The 15146-nt window shown below is 40.1% G+C and overlaps 2 protein-coding genes across 5 annotated transcripts in view; one reads left to right on the top strand and one right to left on the bottom strand.

Annotated features, from left to right (window-relative positions):
* KIAA0895 (KIAA0895 ortholog) overlaps positions 1-11903 on the bottom strand; it is a 59713-nt gene extending 47810 nt beyond the window's left edge. For both annotated transcript variants that reach the window (XM_032286792.1, XM_032286793.1), the window contains exons 1-2: positions 11727-11903; positions 5575-5644 (exon numbers count right to left, since the gene is read on the bottom strand). In XM_032286792.1, the coding sequence (XP_032142683.1) occupies positions 5575-5644; positions 11727-11834 (178 nt within the window). In that variant the 5' untranslated portion in view covers positions 11835-11903. The remainder of the gene's footprint in view (positions 1-5574; positions 5645-11726) is intronic.
* Positions 11570-15146, top strand: part of ANLN (anillin actin binding protein) — a 59894-nt gene continuing 56317 nt past the window's right edge. For all 3 annotated transcript variants that reach the window (XM_032286791.1, XM_032286790.1, XM_032286789.1), the window contains exon 1: positions 11570-11804. In XM_032286791.1, coding sequence (XP_032142682.1) covers positions 11787-11804 — 18 coding nt within the window. In that variant the 5' untranslated portion in view covers positions 11570-11786. The remainder of the gene's footprint in view (positions 11805-15146) is intronic.

Genomic DNA, 15146 nt, shown 5'->3' with positions numbered 1-15146 from the left:
TAGATATTTAAGTTCCTATTATATACAAGGTAAAAAGATGATGAAAAAGATATAAAACCTGCCTTCAAATAACTTACTGATGGTATGTACATACATCTGTAAAAATGATGGCTGGGTGCGGTGGCTCACATTTGTAATCCCAGCACTTTGGAAGGCAAAGGTGGGTGAATCACCTGAGGTCAGGGGTTCGAGACCAGCCTGGTCAACATGGTAAAACCCTGTCTCTACTAAAAATACAAAATTAGCTGGGCATGGTGGTGCATGCCTGTAATACCAGCTACTCAGGAGGCTGACGCAGGAGGATCGCTTAACCCTATGGGCAGAGATTGCAGTGAGCCCAAATGGTGCTACTGCACTCCAGCCTGGGCAATAGAGCAAGACTTCATCTCAAAAAAAAAAAAAAAAAAAAAAAAACAATAAAAATGATGTACATGCATCAATCAGTCCTTTAGCATATACAACAGGGATGCTGGGTTAAGCAAATGAGAGTCCCAGTCCTCATGGAACTTATGATATACTGGAAGAAAAAACAACAACCAAGTTAACAACTGATATAATTTCAGCTACAGATAGGTGCTACAAAGTACGGCAAATCAGGAAAATAAGCTAGATGATAGGTAACTTGGAGTGATCAGAAAAGGCCTCTGAAAAAGTACGTTTGAGCTGAGACTTGAAGAATAAGTGTCAGCCACTTGAAGAATAAGAGTCAGAATTTCCAGAAGATGAGCGTTTTAGGCAAAGGGAATTGCAAAGCCAAAAGCCCTGAGATCAGAATGAATTGGCATGATCCTGAACCCACGTGAAAGTCAGTGTGGTTGAAGTCTATTAATCTGGGGGAAAGCCAGTAGGAGAAAAGAGGTAGGCAGGGGCTAGGGAAGGGAGTTTAGACTTTATTTTTTATTCTTTTTAAATTTTTTGTAGAGATGGGGTCTTACGATGTTGCCTGGGCTGGTCCAGGACTCCTGGCCTCAAGCAGTCCTCCTACTTCTACCTCCCAAAGTGTCAGGATTACCGGTGTTAGCTACCACACCTAGCCTAGTTTGGATATTATTCCAAGTACAATCATAAGTCACTGGAGGATTTGAGGATTTTATATATATATATATATATTTTTTAGACACGGTCTCACTCTGTCATCCAGGCTGAGTGTGGTGCTGAGATCACAGCTTACTGCAGCCTCCACCTCCTGGGCTGAAATGATCCTCCCTCCTCAGACCTCTGAGGTAGCTGAGACTACAAGCGTGAGCCACCACACATGGCTAATTTTTTTTTTTTTTTTTGTAGAGATAAGGTCTCACTATATTGCCCAGGCTGGTTTCGAACTCCAGGACTCAAGCGATGCTCCTGCCTCAGCCTCCCAAAGTGCTGGGATTATAGGCATGAACTCCTGCACCTGGCCCACTGGAGGATTTTAAACAAGGGAGTGACATGATATGATTTATGTTTTTAAAAGCTTGCATTGGCATCTCTGAGGACAATAAATAAGAATTTGAAAGCAGATGAATCGAGACCAAGTAAGAGCCTCTTAGAGTGGGCTAAGTGAGAGAGTGGTGATGGCTTTGAGTGGAATGGGAACTGAGGAGGGGAAGAGAAGAAGACTCAGGATCTATGTTTTGGAGGTAGAGTTGATCAGCAGGTTAGCATGTGAATGGAGTAGAAAGAGTGGAAGGAGGAATTAAACATGACTCCTAGGATTTTGGCTTGAGCAACTGGGTGGATAGTTGAAATGGAGAAGACTGGAGAACAGGTTTAGTGGGGAAATTCTATTCTGGATATGTCATGTTTAATATGCCAGTTGATATCTAAGCCAAGATTGTTTTTTGAGAGAGGGACTTGCTCTGTCACACAGGTTGGAGGGCAATGGCTCAAACATGGCTCAACTTCCTGTCTCAGATTCCTATGTAGCTGGGGCCATAGGCACATCTAGCACACCAGGCTAAGTTTTTGGTATTTTGTAGAGATGGGGTCTCACTTTGTTGCCCAGGCTGGTCTCAAACTCCTCTGCTCAGGCAATCCTTCCATCTTTGCCTCCCTAAGTACTGGGATTATAGGTGTGAGCCACAGTGCCTGGTCCCTGAAGTTAAGATTTCAAATAGGCAGTTGGATTTAAGAAGTCAGAGCTCAAGGAAGAGACCAGGCTAGATAAATAAATTTGGGAGCCATTACTACATGGATGGAATTTTTAAGTCAGTGGGGTACATAGGCAGACAAGAACATCTGGGAAGAATTTAGAGTTCTCAGTTATTTGGTTATGGGGCAGAGGAAGAAGAACCAGCAACGTTTTATCTCTCTCTCTCTCTCTATCTATCTATCTATCTACATCTACATACGGAGAAAGTAACATATACTATGTAACTGTAACTATGCATGTGTGTGTCTGTGTATGTATATATATACATACCTATATACATATATGACTTTTTTTCTGAACTGTTTTAAGAGTAGCTTATAGACATGATATCCTTTTCCCTCTAAACACTTCGGAGTATGTATGTATATATATAAATATATATGTGTATATATACAGTCATGTGTCACTTAATAATGGGGATATGTTCTGAGAAAAATGCATCTCTGGGTGATTTCATCATGGTGGGAACATCACAGAGTGTACTTACGCAAACCTAGATGGTATAGCCCAGGCTATAAACCTGTATAGTGTGTTACTATACTGAATACTGGAGGTAATTGTAACACAATGGTAAGTATACACACACACACACACACACACACACACACACACAAGCAAACACACACACACATACACACACACAGAGAGAGAGAGAGAGAGAGAGACAGATTGAGAGTGTGTGAGAGAGAATATGAAGACAATGTAGTAAAATGTTGCTATATTGGGACTCTGGATGATTCCTGGAATCCAAAACTCTTTGTTCCACTTTTGCTCTCTCTATGTGTGTACCTGTAAACCTTTCACAACTTTTCTGTCAGTCTGAAGTATTGTCAAAATAAAGTGGTGCAAACCTAAGGTGGAAGATGACCTCACTCTGGACTAGGTCAGAAATCTTGTAAGACATAATATTCAGCTGGATTTATATTTAGAAATTCAAAGGTGATGGGCAGGACATTTTGCTAGTGGGAGTAGCATGAGAATGCCATAGAGGTGGCAAACAGCAGGGTTTGTTCAGGGAATGAATAGCAAGTGATTCTCTGATTCAAATGATTCAAATGGATTCTGAGCAACATTAACAGTCCAGTGGGATAAATTTGAAATGGAATTGGCTCAATTTCTTGTCTTTTTTTCTGGCAATGTTGAGCAAGCTAGGAAAACAGAAAAAAGAGAAGGTTAGAGATGAGCAAGTTAAGTACAGCAAGAAGGACAAGAGGCCAAGGAGAATGGTATTAAAATAGTTTCTCTTCAGGTTGGGCTGGGAAAGAGCAAGTGAGGCTTAAAGGAGGATGGGCCATGTTTGGGAAGAGATGCAGGAAAGGCCAATAACAGGCTCTGGAAATCTTAGACTAGTCACAGTCTTGTTTCCTCATCTGTTATTTTAAGGAGCTGGATTAGGTGATCTGTAAATTCCCTGACAGCTCTAAGGTTTTGTTTTGTTTTGAGATGAAGTCTCACTGAGTAGCCTAGGCTGGAGTGCAGTGGTGCCATCTCAGCTCACTGCAACCTCTGCCTCCTGGGTTCAAGTGATTCCCCTGCCTCAGCCTCCTGAGTAGCTGGGATTACAGCTGCACCCCACTGTACCCAGCTAATTTTATGTATTTTTAGTAGAGACAGGGTTTCACCATGTTGGCCAGGCTGGTGGTTTTGTTTTCTTTTGTTTTAAAGTTCCTTTCTCTTGGACTCCTTTTAAAAATAGATTGAGCACTTATGCTCAATGTTGATTGGAGTCCATGTGTGGCCATACATGTGGGTGGATGAGAAGGGAGGAGAGGGTCAGTACCGTTGGAAAGTTTGAGGAATGGTGAGGTCAGAGTATAGGAAGGAGGCTAGGTGTGGTGGCTCATGCCTGTAATCCCATCACTTTGGGAGGCCAAGGCAGGCAGATTATCTGAAGTCAAGTGTTTGAGACCAGCCTGGCCAATATGGTGAAACCCTGTCTCTACTAAAATATAAAAAATTAACCTGGCATGGTGGTGGACACCTGTAATCCCAGCTACTTGGAAGGCTGAGGCAGGAGAATCACTTGAAACTAGGAGGCAGAAGTTGCAGTGAGCTGAGACAGTGACACTGCACTCCAGCCTGGGCAGCAGAGCAAGACTCCACCTCAAAAAAATAAAAAAACAGGCCGGGCGCGGTGGCTCAAGCCTGTAATCCCAGCACTTTGGGAGGCCGAGGCGGGTGGATCACGAGGTCAAGAGATCGAGGCCATCCTGGTAAACATGGTGAAACCCCGTCTCTACTAAAAATGCAAAAAAAGAAATTAGCTGGGCATGGTGGCGCATGCCTGTAATCCCGGCTACTCAGGAGGCTGAGGCAGGAGAATTGCCTGAACCCAGGAGGCGGAGGTTGCGGTAAGCTGAGATCGCGCCATTGCACTCCAGCCTGGGTAACAAGAGTAAAACTCCGTCTCAAAAAAAAAAGAAAAAGAAAAAAAAAAAGAAAATCAGTAAGTTCATGACAGACATCAATGCGGTACAATGAACCTGTTACATTCTCTTTTATCAAATTTAAGAAGATTTGTGGCCATGCCTGTAATCCCAGCACTTTGGGAGGCCAAGGTGGGTGGATCACCTGAAGTCAGGAGTTCAAGACCAGCCTGGCCAACATGGTGAAACCCCGTCTAAAAAAAAAATACAAAAATTAGCTGGGCATAGTGGCAGGCACCTGTAATCTCAGCTACTTGGGAGGCTGAGGCAGGAGAATCATGGGAGGCACAGATTGTAGTGAGCAGAGATTGCACCACTGCACTAGGTGACAGAGCAAGACTCTGTCTCAAAAAAACAAAAAGATTTGTAAAATGTCTATTTGCATGGGAGAAAAATTTAAGATGTTATATTTGATGTTCAGTAAGGGGACTCTGATATTCAGGAAACACTGGCTGCTGTTATTTCTGTAATATTTAAGAGTGACTTCTATGGTATCAATAAAAAATTAAGTTTTGTAAAAATAACTAAGAAATCTAGGTATGGAAAAGTTATCAATATAAAAAGTATAGTGTGATAAGTACATAAAATAATGCTTCCTCTTTATGAAAAGATTTACTATAGTCCTTTAAATATGAATTCTATTAATATCCTTATTAACCATGTGAGAAAATAAAAAGGAGATTAAAGTTGTATGCATTTTGAGATTAGTCTATTGAATAAAGGAGTTATGCCTGTAGTTGCACTGGTTTTTGGAAACAGTATAATATGTTCAGAAAGTACCATACGTTTATACTCACTCTGGAATCTGAAACATCTTCATCAATTAAATTAGAAAAAAAAATCTATGTGACACTAAGAATCATTAATAGTAGAGATTAGTACCATTAATCATTAATAGTAGAGAGTAGTAACAAGTAAAATAGCCCTTTTCAATAACATATTGATAACATCCTTTTATGGTTCTTGTTTCTTCGTTATAATAAATGTGTAAAAGAAGTGGCCCTTTAGCCAGGTAACCTGAAGTAGAGAACTGGAGTTTAGTTCTTCTTGCCACTGCCTTATGATTAAGTCTTGGCCTTTTCTCTCCCTGTAAAAATAAAAAGGTTTGTGTTATTGTATTACTTTATGAATCAAATGAGAATGTGTGTGACTGTATTTTAAAAATTTTTTTGAAAATATGCAGCATTTGGAGGGTCCTTGTTGCAGTCCATGCTTTAAAACGTTTGTGTTTTTCAGCCCTTTTATCAGCAAAAGACATGATTATTATTTCCTTTGTTTAAAAGAACAGTTTTTAGAAAGAGCAAATACTCATTTTCCAGGGCTACCTTTAATCTCTAGTTATTTCTACTTCAGACTCTTGTTTCTATTCTTAAAAATGTAATACGTTGTGGTCTTTATTTACATAACTTGGGAAGTTTTGTGTTTTATTTGAATAAGTAGGGAAGACACTTCTGATGACTTAGGCCAATCCCTTAGCCTCATCACATCTCAGTTTCCCCATCTCTAAAATAGGAAAAAGAGTTACCCTTGTATTCATTTATTTAACAGGTATTTACTGCACTCATGTGCCAGAAAAAGCTGGGTTACAGCTATAAACAAGTCCCTGCCCTGCCATAGCTTATACTCTAGTAGGAAGGCCTAGATAATAAACATAAATACATAACCAAAATAATGTCAGATAGTGGTAAATGTGATGAAGAAGTCAGAGTAATAGAATGGAAAGTGATTCGTGGGCAGAAATGAGGTGGGTGTCTACCTGATCAAAGAAGTCCTCTTTCAGGAAGTAGCACGTGCAAGCTTAGGCCCAAATAATGAGGATCAGACTTACTAAATCTAGAGGAGGAATGTCCAGGCAGTGTAAAGTCCTTGAGGCAGGAAGGAATTTGGCATTTTTTTATGACCAGAAAAAAGGCCTGAAGCTGGAGACTAGTGTAAAAAAAAAGGAAGAGTATTGTGATGTTAGGAAAATGTTAGTTTATTTGGAGAGGCAGGTAGGGTCCAGATCATGCATAGCCTTGTAGGTATGATAAGGATATTATTGGATATCATTTTAATTGCAATGAAAGACATAGAGCAGCTCCAAACAAGGAATTGGCACTGTAAAATTTACATTTAAAAAATATCCCTCTCTATAAATAAATTACTAAAACTAATTAGATCAGCAACAACAAAGATACACAGGAATACATTTAACAAACAAAAGTTTACAGATCTTTATGTAAGTATGTTATAGACATTTTAGAAGGTATAATGAACATATACCATGCTCATAAATGGGTAGGATTAGTGCCACAAAGATATAAATTATGTGATAAATTCAGTGAAATTTGAATTAAAAATCTTAAGAGGATTTTCTTTCTTTCCTTTTTGGAACTTGAGAATCTGACTCTAAAATTCATGTGGAAGAACAATGAGGCAAAACAAACCAAGTCAAATTGGAATTTGCCCTACTATATATCAACATTTATAATTAAGATAGTGTGATCTTGGGAGATGAATAGATAGATAGACCAGTAGAACAGAATAAAGCCTGACATAGACCTACGTGTACATAAAAAGTTGAGGCTGAACATGATGGCTTACACCTGTAATACCAGCACTTTGGAAGGCCAAGGTGGGAAGATCACTTGAGACCAGGCGTCGGAGACCAGCCTGGGAAACATAGTGAGATCCTGTCTGTACAAAAAATTTTAAAAATTAGTGGGGTGTGGTGGCATGCACCTGTTTGTCCCAGTTACTTGGAAGGCTGAAGTGGGAAGATTGCTTGAGGCCAGGAATTTGAGGCTGCAGTGAGCTATGATTTTGCCACTGCACTCCAGTCTGGGTGACAGAGAAAACCCTATCTCAAAAAAATAAAATAAAATAAAGAAAGAACAGTTGGGTACGCACGGTGGCTCGTGCCTGTAATTCCAGCACTTTGGGAGGCCTAGGTGGGTGGATCACTTGTGGCCAGGAGTTCAAGACCAGCCTGCCCAACATGGCAAAACCCTATCTCTACTAAAAATATAAAAATTAGCTGGGCATGGCGGCATATGCCTGTAGTCCCAGCTACTTGGGAGGCTGAGGCAGAAGAATCACTTGAACCTGGGAGGCGGAGGTTGCAGTGAGCTGAGATCACGCCACTGCACTCCAGCCTTGGCAACAGAGTGACACCCTGTCTTGGTGGGGGGAAAAAAGTTAATAAATTATAAAAGTGGCATTATAGGTCAATGAGAGAAAGGATGGACCACTTCATAACTGCTGTTAAGACAACTGGTTATTCATACAAAAACAAGATCAATCCAGATAAAGACCAAAGCATGAAGAGCCATACTTTAAAATATTTAGAAGAAAGTACAGGAGAACATCTTTATTATCTCGGGGTATGGAAAGATGTCTTAAGGCATAAAAAACACAAACTCTAAAGGAAGATATATATGGTATATGTATGTGTGTGTGTGTATGTGTGTGTGTTATATACACATATATGTGTATATATAACATATGTGTGGATATATGTATATAACATATGTATATATCACATATACACCTGTGTATATAACAAAACATGTTATATATATGATATATACATATATATCATATGTTATATACACACACGTTATATATACATGATATATATGATATATATACATATATAACGTGTGTGTATATATAACATACACACATATACATAACATTAGTTACATATGTAACATGTTTAATGTAACTGTTATATATATGTGTATATAACATATACACATATATATAACATTAGTTATATATGTTATATATATAAACAGTTATATGTATGTTATGCACACACACACACACACACACATATAACATTAGTTACATGAAACACTTCTGTACATCTGAGACATCATAAAGTAAAAAGACAAGCCACAAACCAAAAAATTGTCAAACCAAAAAAAACAACAAAGTTTATTTTCCTGGAAAATAGTAAACAACCAACAAACCCCCTATGAATCAATAAGAAAAAGGCAAATAATTGCATAGAAAAATGGGCAAAGGATATAAAGTTGAAAATCACAGAAAAGGAAAACTGAAAGTCCAATAAGTATGAAATTATGTTCACCTTCACTAGAGATAAGAGAAAGGCACTCAAAGAAGAATGATGAAATTTAAAATGTATCTATATATTGGGGAGGAACCAGAGCAACAGCCAGGGTCGTATACCACTGACTGGAGTATCAATTGTTATGACCATTTTGAAGAGCAGTTTATTTTTAATATCTGGTAATAATATTGAAATAAGCTACTAATTCCTAGGTATATTGCTCTAGAGAAAGTTTTGCAAGTGCATGTAAGGGATAGTCATGGCATCACGGGATCTTTGGAATGATAAACTGGAATTAAGCTAAATGTTCATTAACAGGATAATGTGTACATAAATTACAAGTATATTTATATAATAGAATTTAGCAGTGAACATGAATGAAATGCAGCTATAGTTATTAGTAAGGATAAATCTCATGAAGATATTATTGGGCTAAAAAAAGTTGCAGAAAAACTTATATACTGAAAATAAAATTTACATAAAATACTAGATATTGTTATGGATATATATGCTGATGTGATAAAAGTATACATATTTCTATGGGAATGATAAACATCAAATCAAGAGAGTTTGACCCTGGAAGAGTGGGAAGATGAATGAGAATAGGGAGGGACACACAGGAGACTTCAATTGCAGGTGGGATGTTTTATATATTTTTTAAGCTAGATGGCTGGTACATGGTTATGTTTTATTATTCACATCTTTGTTGTATTTCATAAATTTTTTTGTTTTTTAATTTTTTGGTTATTTTTTATATAACAATTTTTAAAAAGATAAAAATCATTCTAGCTTAGAAATTGAAGAATGAACTACCAGGGATTAAGAATGAAAGGAGGGCTGGGCGCGGTGGCTCACGCTTGTAATCCCAGCACTTTGGGAGGCCGAGGCGGGTAGATCACGAGGTCAAGAGATCGAGACCATCCTGGTCAACATGGTGAAACCCCGTCTCTACTAAAAAAAAAAAAAAAAAAAAAAAAAAAAACAAAAAAAAAAAAAAAAAAAAAGAATGAAAGGAGATATGGTAGAAGACAATTGCAGTACCCTAGGAGAGTAGACTTGAATATCTACCATAGTTTCTGGCACATAGTAGGTATTTCAGTCTTAGAAGCTATTTACTTGTGAAGGTTGCCATTATTGCTATCACCATCATCATCAAGGTAAAGACCAAAGACATAGTGGGATCATGAGGAAAGATACACTAAATGTCTTGAGTAGCTTTCTTATGCTAGGTGCTTTATCTCTTTCAGTCTTAATTAGAATACAGTTGAGGTAGTTACAAAGAAACGAAAGCTAATTGAAGTGATAGCCAGAAGGCACAACGGCTACATATATTTCTAATGACTCATTTTCCAACACTGTTTAAAACAGGCAGAAACGCCCCAAATACATACACCTCTTTGAAAAAAATTCAAGCATCTTTTTCCCTTTGTTCATAAGTAGCACATTCTGGGTTAAATATTAATAATTCCATATACTACACATTTGGACAGTGCCTTATTACTTATTACAGAATACTTTTGGATTATGTCTCTCCATTTTTCATCTGCCCCTCCTAACAACTCTGAACAAATCAGGGCAGATGATTATTATACAGATGAGTAAACTAAAATACAAAGAGGCTAAATCAGAGGTTATTGGCTTGGTGTCCATGAACTTCACAAAATCCTGTTAAATAGTTTACTATTAAACTGTCATTTTTCTAGGTAGAGGGCCAGTTTTAATCTATTTTCAAAGGAGTCTGTGACTTCCTCCAAAAGTTAAAAAAAAATCCCATGGGTTAACCGATTTGGCTAACCTGGAAAAGCCCTGACCCCTTGCCCCTTGCCCTGATTTCAGTTACCTATAACCTATCTTACAAAAATTCAAATAAAAATATTAGTAAATGCTTTTTGTAATGTTGACTGACTGCTAGATGGATATATTATTAAACATATTGAAACCCCTTGGGAGGATTAGTTATGTTTTGTTCAGCTAATGGGCAGTCACTTTTCTCAGATGAACAAATCAAGAACTGTCCTTTTTATCTGCACAGACTTGTCATAGAAGAAATGAATCTGATAAAGAAATTATGTAACCTATCTTACAATTTGGGGTACTCTACAAAGAATAAGCAGGGGACACAGCTTCAGTTAGGGATGGAAAACGGATCATGAGCTGAGAAGGGGATTTTCATTTCCCTTGGACCAGTTCCTTAACGTTTTCAAGCGTCCCTTCTTTGAGCTGTAAAAGGAAGGATTGAACTAGCTCGAGGGCATGTCAGAATTCCTCCCGCTCTAACACTGGGCACAGTTCGAGTTTAAAATAAAAAAATTGTGCAGAAACGCTTCACAGTCCGTTAATTTCAGCTTTATTTCATTGGCCCAGGGTGTCGGGGACCCATCTGACTTGCCTTTTCTGAGGGCCAGGCCTGCAGTCCCCCTTTTGGGGACTAGGAGTTGGGTGTGACCGGGAAGAGAGAGCTACTGAAGGCCAACCGGCCAGCAGCACCTGAAACACAAGGGCTCTCAATTCTTTTTTTTCTTTTTTGAGGCGGGATCTCACTCTGCCGCCCAGGCTGGAGTGCAGTAGTGAGATCACAGCTCACTGCAGCCTTGACCTCCTGGGCTCAAGCGATCCTCCAGCTTCAGCCTCCCCAAATGCTGGGATTATAGGGATGCGCCACTACCCCTGGCCTTAATACTTTATTTAGGAATGAAGGAAGGCGGGAACGCCCAAACGCTGTTGGTGCGAAGCAAACGCCTTAAACAGAGAGGAATGTGTGGGTGTTGGAGGCGGAGCCGGGAACCAGAGGAGGTTGGAGAACACGGATTGCTCCGCTGCCCGCCTCCACCCTGCGGCCAGGGCTGGGAGGGAGCCGGGAAAGAGGTGTGGCCGCCCCTGGGAACCACCAGGCCCGGCGCGGCCACGTGACCGAGCGCAGGGGCGGGGAGAGGGCGCCTCCGCCCCGCCCAGCGCGCATGCTCGCGGCTCGGCGCTGAAATTCAAATTTGAACGGCTGCAGAGGCGAAGTCTGACGCTGGAAGCCGAGGGGTAGAGGACAGCAGGTTGTGGGAGAGTTCCCCCGTCTCAGACGCCTGTTTTTTCCCAGGAGCTACACTGAGCCGAGACTCACTTTTCTCCTCCTGAATTTGAACAACCGTTTCCATCGTCTGGTTGTCCGACGCCTGGGGCGATGGATCCGTTTACCGAGGTGAGAGCGTCTGCCGGTGCAGCCAGCCATGACCCACCGCTGTGTGCCCCAAACTTCCCTCTGTCAACCTCTAGGAGAACCCCCACCGGGCGCAGGGCCCGTGCGTGCGCATGCGCAGTGTGTGCGGGCGGGGGTCGGCGGGGGTCGGGATGGGGAAGCCGAGAGGGGACTGCGGGTGCAGCCTGCAGTCGTTGGCGGGTTTGTCTGCGATTTTGTTCCGGTCCTACAGATAAAACTCAGGGAGGAGGGCTTTGAGTCTGTCCTAAAAGGCGGTAGTGAGGTCTTTTAGCCCCAGTTTCTACCACTTCCCTCTGCAGTCGTGGCCCAGCAAGAGCGAGGCGCGCGCCTGCGGAACGGGTCCTGATGGAAGCCACTGGAATGTCCTGCAGGGAGGAGTCTGGGGCCGGTGACTCAGTGCGGCCGCCGCCGGGAAAGGCTGTGGGATGTGTGATTTGCGGAGTTGACGGGGCTCGCAGAGGAGCTGTTAGTGAAATGACAGCAAAACGTTAAAATAAGCAGGTGCTAGAGACCACTGCATTCGTTCATAAAAAGTCAGTAGTTCCTTGAAATCCCATTAGCTAACTAGCCAAGAAGTTCATACCCGGGACTGACATTGTAATTGGAAGGAAAGAACGCATGTGTACAGACCAGAACCATGAGCTCACGATTTTGGAGCAAAGAAATAAACCTTTCGGTGTTTATGGGGCATGTCTTTACAGTACTTATTTCATCTTTTGTTCCTTTGAGATAGGATATGGATTACATCGTTATTGTGTGGATTTCTCTAGCTTTAGCTTTTGTGGAGACTGTACCTTGTCACATTCGGGAGCGTCTTGTTGCCAGTTGTCCACTCCCTTTTATTCCAGGATGGTTCCTGTTTCTTGAGGCTGTTGTGCAAGTTTCAAACTGTTATTTTTTCAGTGTTGCAAAGTGGACCAAAAACTGTTTACACTGATTCGAAAACTTAAATGCTGTGAAGAGTAGTAATTTCAGGGAGATGTAATTATGACTCTATAAGTTTTGTGTAAGATTGTAATTACAGGTTTCAGCAATTAGAGTTTACTTGTATTCAAACATGACAATCTATTTTTCTGTTTAAAATTCTTAATCATCTTGGGGAAAATACATCAATTTTTTCCACCTTCCTTAAAGGTTCTAATAGAAAAATCGAGAGGGTATTATTGTATTAACCTTAAAATAGGGCTGGTCATACACCAAATATCTTTCATTTACACTGAGGTTGAAAAGGGTTTATTTATTTTATCTAACCTAGAATAGGATTCCTTAAAACATTAGCCGTATGTGTCCTCCTAAGTAGCTGACAGGAACAAAGCATTTTTAAGTTGGCTGAAAATTGCATTTCATTTTACTTAAAAATGTAATTCTGAAGGTAGTACAAATCTCAACTGAAAGAAACTTTACTTGTTTAGATCGTTTTAATAATTTTGTGCTCAGAAATATGTTTGGTTTATATTATGAAAAGTTAGATCACTTGCAGTTGGAATAAACAGCTTAGACATCTTTTCCTTAATAGGTAATGAGTTAACTACTTGAATTGAGTCCAACTCTTGAGTGCTTAATTATAGCATTCATAACATTTGTATGGTGAAGTGAACTACTGGTACAGTTGTCTATGAAGGACTGAAATTCACTGTAAAATGACTTTCTCAACTAGGATTCCCTCTCAGAACCATGGTACACAGAAAAATTGAGAGACTATTTTATTTTCTCAATTATCCCAAGGATAATTCAATGCCATCCTACAAACATGGGGAATAAGTTAGTCTATTACATTAATGCCAGGGTATTAGGGCTTAATTTTTTTGGTAACTCCAGTTAAGAAAGCTTACAATCATGGTAAACTCTAATTTTGTCAAACAAGACTGTTCTGCATTGGTCTTCCTCCCTGCTGTCGCTGATAATATTCCGGCACTCTTTCTTTCTTTCTTTTTTTTTTTTTTCAGACGGAGTCCTGCTCTGTCGCCCATGCTGGTGTGCAGTGTCGTGATCTCAGCTCACTGCAGCCTCCTTCCCGGTTCAAGCAATTCTCCCTGCCTCAGCCTCCTGAGTAGCTGGGATTACAGGTGCCTGCCACCAGGCCCGGCTAATTTTTGTATTTTTAGTAGAGACGGGGTTTTGCCATATTGGCCAGGCTGGTCTCGAACTCTTGACCTTAGGTGATCCGTGTTCTGGCACTCTTTCTATTTCTGCTTCATCTGCCTGGCAAACTCTGATTTGACCTCCATTTGTCCAATTTTGATCTCCCTTTAGAAGAGAGATCATTTTTCATGGTGCTCATCACGCTTATATTTACCTGATGAATGCATTCACCTGTTGAACATATTTCCTGCCAGAATATGAGCTTCATAAAGGCAGGGACTATTCTTTTCTATTCTGAGATATTTTCTCTAACATCAAGCGATCCAATTACATTTTGCTGAATTAACATAGAAGAGAACTGTTAGGTGCCAGTTAGTTTACAAGCAATTAAACACAACAGTAAGAGAACATTTTAGTTTGTTCTTTTTTTATTGAAGATTTCAAAACACACAAGAATAGAATAATAACCCTTTATGCGTCTGTCACACAGCTTTTGCAGTTATTAACATGTGGCCATACTATTTCACTATATCCCCCTTTCACTCATCCCACTGAATTATTTTGAAGCAAATCCTAGGCATCAGATAATATCATGAATACTTCAGTATTTATCACTAAATGTTAATAACTTTATTTAAAAAAAATTTTTTTTGAAATAGAGTCTCGCTCTGTTGCCCAGGCTGGAGTGCAGTGGGACAATCTTGTCTCACTGCAACCTCCGCCTCCCGTATTCAAGTGATTCTCCTGCATCAGCCTCCTGAGTAGCTAGGATTACAGGTGTGCGCCACCACACCCGGCTAATGCTAATGACTTTTCTAAAAAAACAAATATGATGCCATTATCACACCTAAAAAATTAAAAATTCCCTTAATGTCAAATATTTTGTCAATGTTCAGACTTCCCCAGGTGTTTCACATTTTAGCTGTTTGCTTAAATCAGGATATAGACAGGGTCTACTGAGGAATGTCTTTAATATTCTTTTTGGATCACTCAGAAATAAAAAATGAATCCATCTCTTACTGAGTCATATACTAACAAGCAGGCCAGACATCTACTATGATCAGCTGACAGCATTAAAGTTTTATTGGCTGGGTGTGGTGGCTCACACCTATAATCCGAGCACTTTGGGAGGCTGAGACGGGCAGATCACCTGAGATCAGGAGTCTGAAACTAGCCTGGCCAACATGATGAAACTTCGTCTCTGCTAAAAATACAAAAATTAGCCAGGCGTGGTGCTGGGCA

This window comes from Sapajus apella, unplaced genomic scaffold, assembly GCF_009761245.1.
Source record: "Sapajus apella isolate SASKATOON/1434 unplaced genomic scaffold, GSC_monkey_1.0 scaffold19, whole genome shotgun sequence".
In the NCBI taxonomy this organism is placed as follows: domain Eukaryota; kingdom Metazoa; phylum Chordata; class Mammalia; order Primates; family Cebidae; genus Sapajus; species Sapajus apella.
The sequence above is the reverse complement of the archived record's forward strand: the minus strand, read 5'-3'. Positions and strand labels throughout refer to the sequence as shown.